The sequence below is a fragment of the Nestor notabilis genome, unplaced genomic scaffold (assembly GCF_000696875.1).
Source record: "Nestor notabilis isolate BGI_N333 unplaced genomic scaffold, ASM69687v1 scaffold16106, whole genome shotgun sequence".
Classification (NCBI taxonomy): Eukaryota; Metazoa; Chordata; class Aves; order Psittaciformes; family Psittacidae; genus Nestor; species Nestor notabilis.
In genome coordinates this window covers 469-15,683 of record NW_009932525.1, presented here as the reverse complement: position 1 = coordinate 15,683, position 15,215 = coordinate 469, and the positions used below count along the sequence as shown (strand labels likewise).

The 15,215-nt window shown below is 36.3% G+C and overlaps 1 protein-coding gene across 1 annotated transcript; it reads left to right on the top strand.

Annotated features, from left to right (window-relative positions):
- Positions 1-356: 356 nt before the first annotated feature.
- LOC104400191 (exocyst complex component 1) lies at positions 357-14,119 on the top strand. The gene is made up of 10 exons (XM_010016451.1): positions 357-524; positions 1,853-1,958; positions 6,054-6,217; positions 7,633-7,743; positions 8,195-8,271; positions 8,816-9,044; positions 10,179-10,362; positions 11,157-11,356; positions 12,847-13,041; positions 13,835-14,119. The coding sequence occupies exons 1-10, from the start codon at positions 357-359 to the stop codon at positions 13,985-13,987; spliced, it is 1,587 nt and encodes a 528-aa protein (XP_010014753.1). The 3' UTR covers positions 13,988-14,119.
- The last annotated feature ends 1,096 nt before the right edge of the window (positions 14,120-15,215 follow it).

The following is a 15,215-nucleotide window of genomic DNA, read 5'->3' as shown; positions in this document are numbered from 1 at the left end:
ATCGTCATAATTTCTTAGAATTTTTCAGAAACAATTGAACACTTGTTATTAAATCTTCGCTCAGGTGTGCTTCGCATATTTATGCAAAAAATGCCAAATTGACTCACCCTGAAGGCAAAGTGGTAAACAACAAGAGCCTTACAACGAACAAGCTTACTAAGATGCACTACCTGCCACAGCTGCAATATCTCTGTGTCTGTATTATATTAGGTCTCATTCCAGTCTGCATCTGTAGACTTTGTTTTTATGCAAGGTGTCTTAGTGCTCCTCTGTTTGACTGAATGGGATGCTGTTTTCATAATAAGTTTTTCAGGAAACTTCTAGTACATCTGTGCAGTGCTTCTAGATTTACTTTAATGCTTTCTTTTATTAAGGGTCATGATCAGAGTTCTACTCTTGCCCAGCACTCTGTTGAATTGACACTACCCAATCACCATCCGTTTCACAGAGATTTACTTCGATATGCTAAGCTGATGGAGTGGCTTAAGAACACAGATTATGGAAAATACGAAGGGCTAACAAAGGTATGTGAAGGGCTCAAGTGATGCTAGAGAATGTATGTAATATAGTTTTTTTGAGGGTCAAAAGAATTGCCTGTGTGTATGTGTGTATCCTTTAATATTCCCTTATACTAAATTTAATTCACTGCTCCTCTTTTCTTTGTCCTCTCTGGAGTAGGAAACTTCACCTTTTTTATTGGTATTTGTTATATCCTTGTATTTTTTTTCCTTCGAGATTCTATGTCTCTGTTTTGAAGTATCATAAGAGATTAATTTTAATGTAAAACAAGTTTGCCATTTTACAGTCTAGTAAGAAAAGCACTTGCTATTTCGTCTTGATGTGCTTATTGCCTGTGTGACATCTTTATTTCAACAGACCTTCATTTCACTTGGAAATATCAAAAGCTTCAGAGGTCTTTTGTAAATAGATGAAATAGAAACACTTTGGCTTTGTGTGTTTACATATATAACTTTTACCTATCTTGTTGAAAACTGACATGGAGTGAAAAAATTACTACAGAAGTACAGAAAATGTTTAGATAGAAGCCAAGGGAAAGTTAGTCCTTACAGACCAAGTAACCTTTTTTTATTAAAGTATTGTCATTCTTAAAAGTCAGCTGTAGAAGATTTAAATTAGACTCTTAAAATGGCTTTGAAATAGTTGTTTTTTTACCTTCAGTGTAAGGCAAATAATTAATGAATGGCTGATGTTTTTGTTATAATAAAAAATTGAGGGAATTACATATTTATGTATTATGTCTGCTAAGTAACAAAATTTTGAAAACATAGGAAAAATATTCTTGGGTGATCTTTGATTTAAAAAAAAATATTTCTGTAACTTTGTTCTAAAAATCTAAACCAACCAGATAATTTTCAAACTTATTTCGGTTGTCCTTTTAAAATTTGAGCTTCTTTTTGGCAATGTTGCAAACAAAACAGTAATAAGGAGTCATGTGCTCAGGAAGATGTGTAGGACTGGCATCCTGTTTGCTTCTTTTGGCCATAGTAGGAGTATAGTAAAAGAGGCTACAAAGAACACTGAAATCTCTGTTCTACCCTTGAACATGATCCTCTGCTACTAGTAATCCTATTTGTATGTACCACACTGCATATCTTTCCTTATGGAGGAAAAGTAGTAGTTTCTGATGCTCAGCAAACTCACTAGGAGATTGAATATAACTTGCTTAAATATCATTGATATATTTTTGCGTATGCTACATAAATACAGAAAGAGTCCAAAACACTTTGGTTTTAGTAGAACTTAGTACTTGCTGGTTTCTAAGAACTGTTTAATTGTAAGATAACAAAGTCAGTATGTGTAACTTTTAACTGCTTTACATTTTTCTTTTAAGAATTATATGGATTATTTATCACGCCTTTATGAAAGAGAAATAAAAGATTTCTTTGAAGTTGCCAAGATCAAGATGACGGGCACAACTAGAGAAGGAAAAAAGTTTGGTAAGCTTCCAGAAGGCACATATCTTGCTTTGGATCTTACTATTTGATTATAAAATAACTCACTACAACACCTAGAGCCAATTTTATGGTGATGTAAAATTGTTAACTTTTGGTAAGGTAGAAGAAGTTGGATAAAAAACATCATGGTAAACTTCTGACTTCCACAAGGCCGAAGTAGCACAACTGAAATCTGTGACATTGGTCAAGACAGAGGGATAAAATACGACATTTGTCAGATTTCAAATCTACACTCACTTTTTAACAAACTACCAGCTGTATTTTATTACTTGAACTATCCTCCTTTATTACTAGAACAAATTTAAAAAATCAGCTCTTGGGCACCACATGTGTGTGTTGGTTCTGCTGTCGTTTCTGCTTTTAACAAGGTTTGAGTGGATTTTGAAGAAGCTAGTTTTAATGCTAATTCTGCCTAAGGAAACCTGCTGATTTCATTGTATTTTCAGTGGGAATTACCTGTGTAGTCTGAGACCAGAAATCATACTTCTTTAACTTGTAGGCCTTTCTGTTTAAGGGAGTATGTATTCCTGTTAGGATTAAATAGTCTAATGTAAGAACGGTAATGAAGCTTTTAAAAAATTAATTCAAATACTTAGATAGCAACACTGTTGAAGATGCATTTATGTATTGGCTATTCTATATTTTAAACTGCTCCATTTCAAAACATGTTTAAAATACTTGTATTTGCCACAGTTCACCAGTTTCCAAATTCTAAATTCAGAAATGATGTGCAGCTTTAACTAGCGAGTTCTATCAAGCCTGTTTTGGGTCCTGAATTTATGCTTCGAGATTTGATGGTAGAGAACAGAAAAAAGAAATGAAAGGAAGAAAGCAAGAGAGTGGTGAGGCTTGATTGAGGGAGGGGAAGCTGGAAAGATATCTTGGCAAGCTGTTGGACAGCAAGTGGTGCCATAATGTGTCATTGTCAGAGCAGATAAATTCATGAATCTGGAAAAGTTGTCTTATTTCAGGAACACCCCCCCCCCCCCCGCACACTTTATCCTAATAGAAATTGGTTTCTAAAACATTCTAAACACGTTATCTTCGCACTTCTTTTGTGATCTGCATTTGTGAGGAGACAGCTTTTGTGCCAATTTCCTAACTTTTGTAAATGTTAGGGAGTGATCAGGCATTTTGGTGAAATATCCTTCAGTGCACCAGCATAAGAGCTGCACGTTGAGAAGGCTTCTGTTGTGTGTTTGTGTAAATGTATCTATTTTGTAACAGCTTATAATGGTGTGTAATTTCAAAGGCTTCTATGTTGAAGGTAGTGGTTGTACTATTACTAGTTGCTCATTAATTCAAAATACATCACTTCTTAATAGTAAACTTACTTAAGGAATAGCGTAGGTGCATAATGCTCCGGTTGTACTCAGACACTAAAGATGACCTGTTTCCAAGCTGTGTTGGTGTGTGTTCTTGCCTTTTTTTTGTGCTTTGGGAATAGCACTGCTATTTGAATGCCTTAAACGCAGAGGGAATGCTGGGAGAATTCTGGCATTCTGTGCTACCGCAAGGTTCTTTGTCTGCATTTTTATGGCAAAAAAAAAAATAAATCTGAGTCGTGAGCATTCACACTTGTCTTAAGTAGTATTTTTTTTTTCTTTCTTCTTTTCTGATGAAGCCAAGACTTTGATACTTAAATACCATAAAAATCAATGTTAAAGAGTACTACTACTGTCATATTTTTATGTGATGTGGTTTCTTGAAAGCCACTGTGGCTTCCCCAATTGTTCAGGGCCTGATCTTTGCCTGCAGTTCTTCACATTCTCTAATACAGTCCCGTGCATTTGGAAATTGAGGACGATGAAGAAGTGGGACCAATGCATGACAGATGCATATGCCAAATAGATCAGGCCTAAACCTTTTTATTCAAAAACTGCCAAAACCTCCAAGATGTAAAAAACAGGCTGCAATTTTTTGCAGTTGGACATTATAACTGTCAGTAGTGTTGCCTACTTGAGAACATCTGGTATTTAAGACATGTTTGTGGCATTTGGAAGTATTTACTCGTTCTATTACAGTAGGTTCTGCTTGCCTGCTCCATTTTGGGCGGCTTGTAGCATCCATCTTCATCAGTATCTTCTTAATACCACGTACTGCTTTTAGTGTATGTATGCAAGTGCCTTTTACTGGTTAGGGATTCTCCTTTTACTACAAATGCCCATTTACCCTAAATTTCACATTGAAGTCCACTTGAGGAAACTGTTTTATTCTGCAAAAAACAGGAAAAATGAAAAACCACCTTGTAAATTTTGTTTCCTATGTATTTGTTATTTTCATCCTCTTCAAATTTGAAGTCATCAATTTTTGGTGCAGCATGAATACAAAAGATGTATTCTTTATGTAAACATCCTGATTTGTGAACCACAGAAAAAGTTAGCCCGTCTTACTGTCAATACAAATGATTTTGCAGTATTGGTGTGTGTTTTTTAAATTGAAGAGGTGGCCAATACCTCTGACTCAGTACACGATTACATAAGTACCTCTTAATTTCATGTCCATTATCAATATGATGGTTGATAGTTGGAAACTGAGTCTTTTGAAGTATTAACTCTAACAGACAGAACCCTAATTTAATGGACTTCTCAATTTGGGAAAACTTAAACATGTTACCAAAAATGTTCTTTGAACATACTATATAAGAAAAAGCAAAGTTTAATACCTAGAAGCTTACTTTGTTTTCCATGTAGCTTAGACACTGAATTTCTAGAATAGTACCTCTCCAACTAAATGTGTTTGCAATGTAGTTACTTGCTGCTTATAGTTCTCTGCATGTTTCTTTCCAGTTAGAGCTTAACTTGCATCTTGTGCATGGTTTGTGCAAACTGCATTTTAACTTGTCTTTGTCTTTGATGCTTGCAACCTAATCCATCCCAGCTACACTGCCTCGAAAAGAAAGTGCTGTCAAACAGGAAACTGAGAGTGAGTATAACTAGTTGCATTAGTTGGTATTGTCAATGCATGTGTGTTTATGTAAAGATGTAGTGCTGCATTGTGGAAAATCTACCTAACACTGAAGCACTCCATTCAGAATGAAATAAGCATTAGCAGAATCATTGGTTTTGCAACGCAAAAATGAAGTTTGGCTAAAATGGCCTGATGTAGAAGTTGAGGAGGTTTGCAGGTTAAGGCAGTATCTTTTGGTTTTCCCACACTGCTAGTTGATATAAAAAATATGTGCCTAAGAGCTTGTCCTAGTTTTCTAACTCTTCCAATAGGTTGAGGTAACAACTTTTATTAAATCTATAGACTTTGTCTTGTGTCTCCAGATTAGACACCAACATAGCAGTTAAATGAAACTTGCAGGGTTGTTTTTAAGCTTCTTTATGATTGAGATGCAGAAAGTTTACATAAGGGTTGAAATATTGATGATTTCTTGGTCTTTTTTGTTACTAGCTTTCTCCATCTTGTTCTAACACTTCTGAAAAATTGGGAAAAAATTAAAAATAAAAAAATATGCTCCTCACCTAGGAGAAGGCCCCAAAATATCAGGAAGAAATGTCTGTATGTTAATCATGATCAAAAGGAGGGGAGAACATTAACAGAAGGGTTACTATAGGATTGTAGGTCCAGCAAAATAGCTGGAGCAAACCATGTAGACATAAAGATGTTAACAGCAGAAAGACGAAAAAGTATCTGTGTGTATATAAAGATATTTAATGTTTTCAGTCCTGTGAATTAATTCTTCTGCTTGTGGCAGCCTTTGCCCAAAGTACATTCACAAAGATCGTAACAGGTCTTTGCTTTCAAGTTTTCAAGGAGAATATCTATCCTAGTGTTCCTGGATTTCACAGCTTTGTTCCTTTTATACCTTTTTCCATGCTTTACAATGAGAGCTTATGTAGGTACATTGTACTCTGAAATTTGCTGAGGTATTTCAGTTACCTTGTAAGGAGAAAAGAATGTGTTTACAGCAAAAGCATTTGCAGCTTAGACAAAAATTGAGTTGTTTGATTTTAATGTAGGACTACTAGCAACTCTTGATCTCCTACATTCTAGGACATCAGTAATGAAACTGTTCTTGAATATTTTATCCTGCCTTTGCTTGCCTCCTTCATAGTGTCTATTTCACAGGTCTTCATGGAAGTTCTGGAAAACTGACTGGGTCTACTTCCAGCCTAAATAAACTTTCTGTTCAGAGTTCGGGAAACCGTAGGTCTCAGTCATCCTCACTGCTGGATATGGGAAACATGTCTGCCTCTGACCTTGATGTGGCTGATAGAACAAAATTTGATAAGGTAAGACAAAATGTTGCATAGGATTCCTGTCAGGTTTTGTATTAGAAGTGGTGTCCTATATGCGGGCTCGTTACCCGGTGCATAGTGCCAATTCACACGCCAAGTCAAGGTATTTCTATTCTTTTATCCTAGTTAGTGCAAAGTAGGGAGCTAGGCATTTCACCAAGACAGGAGCATCTTGCCTGTCCTTCTTGTATAAAAGTCTATACTGTTTAAATCTTAAAACATGTAAATTTCATATTCTATATGCACCACGCATCTAAAAAAGGCAGTTTCTAAGAAATATGTAGATCAGAGTATTATTCTTCCATTATAACATTCCAGTTAGTTATTTTATATGCTGCGTGTAATCTTTAAAGCATACAATATGGTCTGATAATTTTAAGCCAAATACATATTTTTAAGCAGATAGGAATTGAACTGATGGATTCTCCAATTGATTTTATTTTTCTCAATACAGTGCTTCATGTGTTCTTTTGCATTTTGCCAGTATGTAAGCAAAAGTGAAAGATAAGAAAGCATAATCTTCTCTTAGCCGGGACTTGAGCATGGCCCTTTGCTCAATCTTCTTCTGGGAGGAAATATTGTATGAAACAATATTAACTGTTAAGTTATTACACATCTGTAGCAGCAACTTATCTAGAATTCAAATGGTAGCTTTTTTTAAAAACAACGGTATACAAGTAAAGGTATTGTGCTAATTTTTTCAACTTCTGACTTTTATCTCACACCCATAGAGAACACATGACTGTGACTATAGATACTTGTGCAGTAAATTCTGTGTTGTGTAAAGATGATGGATTAGAAGTATGTCTAACACCTGACTTACAATTTCAGTAGTTTGTATTAATAAACTTCAATTATTTTAGTGAATTCTTGCCAAAATAATGCTTCATTTCAGATTAAATCTAAAAATAGGGACGAATGCTTCTATTTCAGTGGAAAACCTGCTGTTGATTTCTGTAGCAGAGATACATGGAAACTTTTTCTACTGAACAGTTTCTTCTTACATACACAGTTTACCTGTTTTTCTTCCCTGAGGCTTTTTATTTTGTTTTCTTCCTCTTGGCAACCCAGGCAGAAAAGAGGGTAGCAGAGCTCATGATTTACTATTAAAATGTGAATGTTTTCATTATAGCACAGAAGTCCTGCCTCAGGCTGTGGCTAGAAAACTTCTAGCTGTGGAAAAACGTAGATTGTTCTTTTCTTCCCCAGTGTGATATGGATGAGATGGGACTATGTTGAAGATGCAGATACGAGTACAAGCTGTTTCCGTTTCTGTTAAGTAGAAATGAGTCTTCTAAAGCTTACTGAAGATAGAAAGTATAAAGTCTTAGGCAACAAACAGTTAAAATTAGTATTACTAACTGTTCATATTATTTGGTGTGTTCATAAAAATATTTGGCTTTCTTTAGATTTTTGAACAAGTATTAAGTGAACTGGAGCCTCTGTGTCTGGCAGAACAGGACTTCATTAGTAAATTTTTCAAACTACAGCAACATCAGAGCATCTCGGGAACAACAACGGTATGACTCTTACTTTTTACTTCAGTGACAGAACAATCCATCAGGCCTCATAAGAGACCTGTTTAAAAGAACTTTTGAGTTTATATGGCAATTACTGGATCCAGGTGATCAATAGTTTGGTTTTCTCCATTGGCTGGCAGAATCTTTAATTTGGCTGACTAGTACAAAATTTATTAAAGAAGGACTGACGTGTTTATTTTGCCATTGCTTTGTCTCCTCCTAAAATCACAGTAAACACTTCATCATGCCATGTAGGAATGCAATGGGTAGTAATTGTTGGATTTGGTAGAACATGACCATAAAACTACCAGAACCTTGCAAACCCCTGTAACTGCTACTTGTGGAATGGGGGCTGATAATTATGTTGATTTTGTCAGATGCACTTATCACTTAAATATAGAATTGGAGACAAACTTTCAGTTTCCTTTATATACATTCCTTGTTCTTACAGAACGAAGCAGAGGAAATGGATGGAGGAACTTTATCTCGTTCATACACTTCTGGTGTTCCACAAACAGTATCATCTGAGTATGTGCTGCTGCAGTTTATTAGTGGTTCTTGAGCCTACATGTGAATTTATTCGGCGCATAAGACCTTTTTCTCTATAATCAGAAATTGTTCCCTTCTAGTGAAAGTTAATAATGAACTCTTAATTTGTACCCAGACACTGAATGTGTCAGTAAATTTAAAAAGTTGCATATAGGATGGATGTTTCTGTCTGTAGTCGTATAAAAAAGACACTTAATTCTCTAACTGTTTGCAAAGAGAAACTATGCAGTGTAATATGTAAAATGTGCTTTGGAAAATATGCTTAGCAAAGTTGTGAATTTGAGTGTGTGGCAGCTTCCACACAGAAAACCTTTTTTGTAATATTTTATACCTGTGATTATTCATTTTTTACTGTGTGGCATTGGCATTTTCTCCTTTAGCAGTATTCTGAAAACTATGAGACTTGTTGAATGCAAATGAGATTACTATATCCAATAAATGTATCCTCAGAATGTTATCAAAGAATGTAACAGAGCCTCATAAACTATCAGAGTAATATTTTTATCTTACGCATTTTTAATAGGAAGGACATGATCCGACAAATGATGACAAAGATATTTCGATGTATTGAACCTGAGCTGAATAATCTTATAGCGCTGGGGGACAAGATCGATAGCTTTAATTCCCTTTATATGTTGGTTAAGATGAGTCATCATGTATGGACAGCACAAAATGTGGACCCAGCTTCCTTTCTCAGCACAACACTTGGAAATGTTTTGGTGACTGTCAAAAGGAACTTTGATAAATGCATTGTAAGTCCTTTAGTTATACTGATTGAGCTAACTGTAATATTATAGGAAACCCACTTCTACTCAGTTTGATTTTTGTCTTCACTTATAACTAAATTTTTGCTTTTAGTTGAAGTGAAAATGAGTAACTTTATCACTCTTCTACTGGCCAAACCGTCAAAAAAGATAAACTAATGGATGTTGTATTTTTTCTTCCTCTCCATTCCAGTTTTCTTAAATAATTAGCTATTTGTAACAAATATGACCACTCATTCACTGCCATGAGGTAGCTGACAATTTTAGTTGTTCGTTTAGACTTGGGCTTTTACTGAGATTACTGAAGTCAGTCAAATAAACTACAGGTCTATGCCTTTTTACTTTCCTCACAGACTTAGGAGGATTTTGCTTTCCCCTTTGAGCATAATGTGCCAAATAGACATCTCTTCCATGTGTTCAGTTACTTCTATCTAACCTCTAACAAAAACTTGGCTTATATAAAAGGGCAAATCTTTTGGCAGTAGCAGAGGCAGCTTCCACTGTGAGAAACTTCCTTTTGCTAATACAGTAGGACCATTGTATGAAATACGGCAAGTTTAGTGAAAACATAGTTGCTGATATAAGTTGGTGGGGGTTTTTTTGTATTGTTTTAAATGTAAGTTCACTCTAGGCCACCACAGTAAGACTGACATTTCTTGATCAGTTTAATGCTTAAAATATTTAGATGCTCATTTGTATTGTACTGAAATTTTATTTCAGTAGAAGATTAAAGAAAGTTCTTGTAGCAGAAGGAATTGTTAGCTGGGCTGAATCAGACAATCAAAGTTCCTTGTTAGATTACAGAATGAAAATAGTTAATTGCTTCTGAAGGATAAGTTTAGGAATTTTGGTTTCTTATTTTTTTATTTAGATAAAGGAGAAGAAAAGGTGGAAGATTTTACTTGCCCATCTTCCTTTTTGCTTTCCAATTATTTTATTTCTTAACAAATTTTTGAGGGTAAAAGGAGAAAGACTGAGTAGATGTACTAATCGAAAGATAAAATTATTTCTGTGTTTGAGCAAGTGTCAGTTTTTCAATGTGCCTGCATTTTTCTTTTACTGGTTGTTACATAGTCTGGAGTCATATTAGAGTCTAACATCTGTTCCTCTTTTAAATTTAAGAGCAATCAAATGAAGCAGATGGATGAAGTAAAAATCTCAAAGAAGAGTAAAGTTGGGATCCTTCCATTTGTTGCTGAATTTGAAGAATTTGCAGCCCTCGCTGAATCAATTTTCAAAAATGCAGAACGACGAGGAGATCTCGATAAAGCTTACATAAAACTTATTAGAGCTGTTTTTGTCAGTGGTAGGTCTTTTGAGGTTGTCATAGTTACTAAAGTGATTGCTTCCTCCAATTTGTATATAATTTTGCTCCAAGTAACAGGTTTTTCTTTTTAAGACTTTCTGTTGCAAGCCACGTGACTGATACTGTGCTGAAATTTTTATCATCTCTGTTATTGGTAGGAGAACACATATAAACCTTTTAATCATAATATGCTTTTTAAGAGCAAACTGTAGATATTTTCCTTTGTACACACATGTAAAGTAACTTTACATTATGACAGGGGAAAGTGGAGGAGAGATGAAATGACAGCAACATGGCACACTCAATCTGAAGTGGTTTCTTGTCTTTTCTCCCCAAGTGTAGCTTAAACGAGGAGATGAATCTGGATGGGAACCCTGGCATTTGGCCCATGCATCTTCATCTAATACCATTCATCTTCACAACACTTGAATTCTAGCTATGAATATGACCTTTTCTTGGCAGGTTAAGTCCTTCGTGTCCTAGCTTGACACAGCAGAAGGTCTCTCCAGTCCTTCCTATTTTCCCAGCTATAGTCTGAAAAATAGCAACACCCTTGTTCTACTGGTTTTATTTAGCATTGAAAAAAAAAAAGGTGGGAGGTGGGGGGAGAAGAGGGGCAGATATATGCAAGCCAATGACCTCTGGAAAAATCTTCCTTCCTTTTTAAAATGGTGGGACATGGATGGACAGACTATTTACCTGTGCTGATTTACCTGCAAACTTTAAAGCACTTCCACCTATAGTAAGTGTTGTCCTCTTGGTATTTTAACTATTTTGCTTCCTTTTTCTTTCAGTTGAGAAAGTAGCCAATGAAAGTCAGAAAACACCCAGAGATGTGGTCATGATGGAGAACTTCCATCATATTTTTGCAACACTTTCTCGCTTGAAAATTTCTTGCCTTGAGGCTGAGAAAAAAGAAGCCAAACAGAAGTACACTGATCATCTTCAGTCCTATGTAATCTACTCACTCGGACAGCCTCTTGAGAAATTAAATGTAAGTATGCTTGAGTTTATATACATTTACATGGTACAGGGTAGTCTTTCTCAAGTGTTTAGTTTGCACCATCTGATCTCTCTATCACTATCATGATCTCTGTTATTTTAGACTCAAGCATGCCTGGCAAGAGTATTCGTGAGGGTAACAGTCTTGGATGACAATAGCCAATTTTTTCATGGCAGTTAATAGAAGTGACAAAACCTTAGTGTTGTGTCTTTAGCAAGTGGTTTAGAGGAAGGAAAAAGTGAGGAGAAGAGTAATTGGGAGCTTTGGGATAAATTTCCTCACTTCAACTGCAGAGAAAATTACTGTAGTTTTTGAACTGTTCAACAATAAGAAAAGTTTTGGAGAAGTCTGGTATGTCTGAAGCTGAACTAAGCATTAAACTGAATGCTGACTTAGGATCAGATGTAGTTCTGCCCACCGAACTTTTCCCACTGTTCACTGCTTTTTCATTTTCTGAAAATTGAAATGCCTTCTTGCTGCTTCCCACTTGTGGGTTGACTCTGATCAACACCTAAGCTGCCATTTAATGAACTGCTTGCTTGCTCCCCTCTCCCCAAGCAGGACAGGGGAGAGAATAGGAAGAGCAAAAGTGAGAAAACTTGGACATGGAGATAAAAACAGTTTAAGCAGTGGAGGTCGAGAGAGGAGGGAAAATACTAAATAAATGGTACAAAGGCAGTCATTCACTACCTCCCACAAGCAGACCGATGCCCAACCAGTTTCTGAACAACAACCCCTTTTGAAGACAAACACCACCCCGTCCCTTCCTCTAACCCTAGTTTTTACAGCTGAGCGTGATGTTACATGCTACGGAATACCCTTTGGCCAGGTTTGACCTGTTCAGCAGTAACCAAAAAACACTGGTGCATTACCAGCCCTGGTTTAGCCACAAATCCAAAAGACAGCACCATGTGGGCTGCTATTAAGAAAGCGAACCCAGTTCCAACCAGACCATTTGAAACGGTTGCACTGTTTCAAACAGTTGCAGTGTTTCAAATGAAGTTGTGGCTCTACATGTGTGTTCATAGACACACTTCCCTCCGTTTTTGTTATGTTGAGCCAACAGGTTCTCACTGCCAATAGGGGCAGTGAGAAGAGAGGGCAATTACAAACAAATGCTGCTGAGAAATTCATATTCAGGTGCTTACTCAGTTTATCCAAAGGATCTGCTATTTTCCCAGGCTATAGCCTGATTAATTGAGGATTTTGAGTCTGATTCAGTATTAGTTACAAGGTTGCAAAGAAAAGCTTGATTGGTTTAAGAAATTATTAATTTTGGTTTTATGCTAGTACTTGTGGAGTGCTGTATTGTTGGGCTGCGCTTTAATGTTTATGGCTGAGCACTACACGCCCAATTAAAAACCAAAAATCACTGGAACCTACAACAGTTGTCAAGCAGAATCCAGACTTAACTATGCATATGCTTGTCAAATTAATTAGTTCAGACTGTGATAATCACTAATGCTGTTATTGTTTGTTAGCATTTTTTTGAAGGTGTTGAAGCTCGTGTGGCACAAGGTATACGAGAAGAGGAAGTAAGTTATCAACTGGCTTTTAATAAACAAGAGCTTCGTAAAGTTATAAAGGAATATCCTGGTAAGGAGGTGAAGAAGGGATTGGATAATCTCTACAAGAAAGTAGATAAGCATCTCTGTGAAGAAGAAAACTTACTTCAGGTAAACTAAAACATGGCTTAAAAACCTTGTTTTTAAAAACCTTTGTTTACGCAAAGACTTTTTATTACTGCTTTTGCATATGTATTCTGAGGAGTGCTTAGCTTCAGCATAACTGAAAAAACATGAATTTTTAACAGAGTTTTTGATAATACAACTCTGAATCTATTTGTTGTAACATTGATTTGAACTGTGTTGGTAGAGTTCAGAAAGAAACTTCTTTTATGATTCTGTAGCTGACCATTAATGGGTGATCTCTGTTCTGAAAAAAAAAAAATACTGGAAGCAGAGAGAACTCTATTTAAATGCACTGTTAACCTGATAGGAGATTTGGCTGGTACAGTGGGGCAGAATATACTGTCATTCACATCTTTTTCTGATAGTTACATTATCTAAATTTTTTCTTCATCTCCAATCTTTCTCACTGTAGTAAATGGTAAGTAGATTGAAGAGTTGAGCTTGTATTAACAGCTTTTTAAAGTCTGAAACCTGAACTAGTAGCACTGTTCTGGTTTGGGCTGTTTTCTTTAAAGACAATACCTCTTTTAGTGCAACTTCCTCATCTTTACCATTTCTGCTTTGCAAATTTGGTAGAAGCTATGTAAACATTAAAGATCTTAAACTTGATAGGGAAACTTTTTTTTTTTTCCCTAATGTAGCAGCTCAGTTTACTGAACTTTGGTGTTAGCGAGCTTTACTTTTAAAATGACACCTGAACTGAGAATTAATGAGCCAATGTTTTGTAGTTCACAGAGTGTATTGTGCCAGCTGACATTTTGTTTGCTTTCTTTGGCAGGTTGTGTGGCATTCCATGCAAGATGAGTTTATACGGCAATACAAGCACTTTGAAGGGCTGATAGCTCGCTGCTATCCTGGATCAGGAATTACTATGGAATTCACTATACAGGATATTTTAGACTACTGCTCCAGTATTGCACAGTCTCATTGAGCCCTGTAGAAAGCGAAAGAGAAGCTAGCAGGGTTTGTGCCTGTATATAAGGGAATCAAACACTATAAATGCTATTTGTTTTCAAAAGGTGGATTTCCACATGTATGTGTAGTTAACTGCCATATATATATGGCAGTAGATAGATATATATCTATCGATCTATCTCTCAAGTTACACTTCTGCTTCAAATGTCCTTCAGGGCAAAATGAAACCTTTAGGGATTTGTTCAAGTACTGTTTGGAAGCATTAATTCTGTGAAACACTTTGTTTGTAGATTTTTCCCTTCCCCCAATGTTCAGATACTTTTTATAATCCCATCTCTTGCTAAAAGCAGTAAGCACTACCTTCACAGTACACAGAAAGGATACTACTGTTTTCACTAATATTTTGTATCTTGGAAATCATGTAAGCACTAAAGACTATCAAATCTTTTCCCTTCTTTGTTCTAGAAAGTATGGATGTGGAACTTTATGCAGTGGGAATACTGAATTCATGTTCTGATATGTAATGTGGCTATGGCTACAGTACTTAATTAAACAGTGTTCATCAGATTCTTTATTTCTATAGAGTGTTATTTCAAAAAGCTGAAAAGGCAGAGTTATTTCCATTGTCTTGTTTCTGGGCATTGAATTAGAATTGCTCTACTTCCCAACACATGGGTGGGAGTTTTCTACCTTCATAGAATCATAGAATACTGGGTTGGAAGGGACCTTAAGGATCATCTGGTACAACCTTTCCAGAGCATGACCTAGACAAGATGTCCCAGCTCCGTGTCCAGCCGAATCTTAAAAATGTCCAACATTAAGGAGTCCACCATTTCCCTGGGGAGAATATTCCAATGACTGATTGTTCTCATTGTGACAAATTTTCCTCTAGTGTCCAGCTGGAATCTCCCCAGGAGTAACTTTGCCCATTATACCTCCTTGTAAAGAGAGGGTCTCAATCGTCTTTGTAGCCACCCTTTTAATACTGGGAGCATGGTGATAAAAGTCTCCTGTAAGCTGCCTTTTATCAAGGCTGAACAAACCCAGTTCTCTCAGCCTTTCCTTCCAGGCTTCCCAGTGTTTGGATCATCTTTGTGGCCTTTCTCTGGCCCCCCCCCAGCCTGTCCATATTTTTTTTGCCTAGTGGGGGCCAAAACTGCAGTGTGCCAGGTTTGGCCTGACCAGCACTGAGTAGAGTGGGATGACATTTTAATCTCTACCGGTGCTGCCCTTGTTGATCTAAC

Bases quoted from the DNA above. Each gene is read 5' to 3' on its own strand.
- LOC104400191 (XM_010016451.1), top strand. From the start codon at position 357: ATGCTTTCTTTTATTAAGGGTCATGATCAGAGTTCTACTCTTGCCCAG. The intron at 1,959-6,053 runs GTAAGCTTCCAG...TCTATTTCACAG, and splicing joins TAGAGAAGGAAAAAAGTTTG to GTCTTCATGGAAGTTCTGGA. The intron at 13,042-13,834 runs GTAAACTAAAAC...TTTCTTTGGCAG, and splicing joins AAGAAGAAAACTTACTTCAG to GTTGTGTGGCATTCCATGCA.